The 2218-nt window shown below is 41.0% G+C and overlaps 1 protein-coding gene across 1 annotated transcript in view; it reads right to left on the bottom strand.

Moving 5' to 3' along the window:
* The window catches only part of ANO5 (anoctamin 5), a 70141-nt gene that overhangs the window by 5825 nt on the left and 62098 nt on the right, over positions 1-2218 (bottom strand). Inside the window, exon 20 of the mRNA XM_014542241.1 lies at positions 1191-1369. Within this exon, the coding sequence (XP_014397727.1) occupies positions 1191-1369 (179 nt within the window). The remainder of the gene's footprint in view (positions 1-1190; positions 1370-2218) is intronic.

Here is a 2218-nt window from a genome sequence, read left to right as displayed (position 1 = left end):
AGGAACACAAGGATTGGACAGTCGAGCATTGGAAAAAAGTCATGTGGTCCAATGAATCACGTTTCCAGTTGCATCATGCAGATGGCAGAGTGAGAATTTGGTGGAAACAGCATGAAAGCATGCACCCCACATGCATGTGTACAACCCTTCAAGCTGGTGGGGGCAGTGTTATGGTTTGGGGTATGTTTTCCTGGCATGATTTGGGCCCTTTAATTCGTGCGGAACAGTGTCTGAATAGCACAACATACCATAGTATCATTGCTGATCAAGTTCATCCTATCATGTTGATGGCGTATCCCAATGGAGATGGCTTCTTCCAACAAGATAATGCGCCATGCCACGGTGCTCGTATTATGCAGGAGTGCTTTCAAGAACATGAGGGAGACTTTACCTTGCTTAGATGGCCCCTACAATCACCAGATCTCAATCCAATTGAGCATTTGTGGGACGAAGTTAAAAGAGCTATCAGGCAGCTGGTTCCACAACCATCAAATCTCACAGAACTGGCCAGTGCTATTCATCAGGCATGGTGTCAGATTCCTCGAATCACCTTTCAACATCTCGTGGAGTCAATGCCAAGAAGAATCGCCGCAGTATTGAAGGCAAAATGTGGCCCAACGAAGTACTACTGATGGGGTGGTCATAATAATCTGGCCACTCATAATAGTATAGATCCCACGTTTAAAGGCTGTTAAATCACATTGTTTACCCATATCTACAGAAAAAAAATCACTTCTACTGTCGTGACAAACAACCTGCTTCCCTATTTATAATGGTCTGGCCCTGTAGCAACTTCAGCGTGAAATTATAGCTAATTTGCCTACAAACGTCAGGTGGTCATAATAATCTGGCCACTCAGTGTGTGTGTGTGTATCTATATATCTATATCTATATATAACATCTTGGAATCAAAGGGCATTTGTTGGTGAGAAATCTTTCCAATAAATTTAGAAAATAAAAAGCAATTCAAAATTGACATTATCTTTACCCATAATATTTTCTTACTTTGCGACATTCTACATTTCCAAATCAGAATCATAGAATGTGTGAATTCTAAAATTATGCACTTGATTTATCCAGGATTTTTATTGCTCCAAGGAAATCCTTTATGTTCTAAGGCATGAATGAAATATAGAACTTAGAAATACATTTAGAGGGTAAAATTAAAGTCTAAAAAAACAAGAGGAAACCTGCAAGTGATGAAGTCTCGTTTGTCCAAAGGTGCAGTGGTGTTTGGTAAATCGGCTATCAGGAATATTGACAGGCTGTTATTGACATATCCTTTCAAAGGTTCACTGCCATTTGATGAATAGGCATAGTAGTAAACTAAACGAGGAATGATGTCCGATGTAAATGCAACAATAAAAGCCTAAAGAATAAAGCAAGAGGGAGATCAGGAGCAAGCAATCTAGTTTTAACATGTCAGATTTGTTCCCTGGCTGGTGTAGCTCAGTCCCATGTGCCAAGGGTTGCTGGTTGGATTCTTGGTCAGGACACTACCTGGGTTATGAGCTTGATCCCGGTGGGGGGCATGAAGGAGGCAGCTGGTTGATGTTTCTCTCACATTGATGTTTCTCTCCCCCTCTTCCTTCCTCTCTCTCTCTCAATCAATAAAAATCTTTTTAAAAATGTCTGATTTGTATTTCTCTCAGTTCCATGTGCCATATGGATGCAAAATGATTAAAATGCTATTATAAATCATGATAATATGAGTCTTTGGCCTAAAATATGAAATACCACATTTATAGTATACTAGAGGCCTGGAGCACAAAAATTTGTGCACTCGGGGAGGGTCCCTCAGCCCGGCCTATGCCCTCTCACAGTCTGGGACCTCTCAGGGGATGACCACCTGCTGGTTTAGGCCTACTTCCCGGCAATCAGACATCCCTCTGGCCCGGGAGCCCTTGGGGGATTTGCATGTTTCTCTTTTATTAGATTAGATTATGGTGTGTTTTTTCTTGCCATCATTAACCAGATTAACTGTTGCTTATGTATTAAAGTTCTATTCCTGCTAAGTCTAGAAGCAGCCTCAGAATCCTTCTCACCATTCATCTTAAGTCTGATGCTTAGTTAATCAGAATTAATACCTGAGGTGAAGCCTCTTACTGCAGATGTATCCCAGAATGTATGGCATCCTCTCTGCTTTATGATCCAGCTAATAATACATTGCCTCAATCATGTTGATTGAGGTCATTTTTCCCCTTGCAGTTTCTAGTAG

Source organism: Myotis brandtii, unplaced genomic scaffold (genome assembly GCF_000412655.1).
Source record: "Myotis brandtii unplaced genomic scaffold, ASM41265v1 scaffold293, whole genome shotgun sequence".
Lineage (NCBI taxonomy): Eukaryota > Metazoa > Chordata > Mammalia > Chiroptera > Vespertilionidae > Myotis > Myotis brandtii.
Note: the sequence above shows the minus strand (reverse complement) of the source record. Positions and strands in the feature narration are given on the sequence as shown.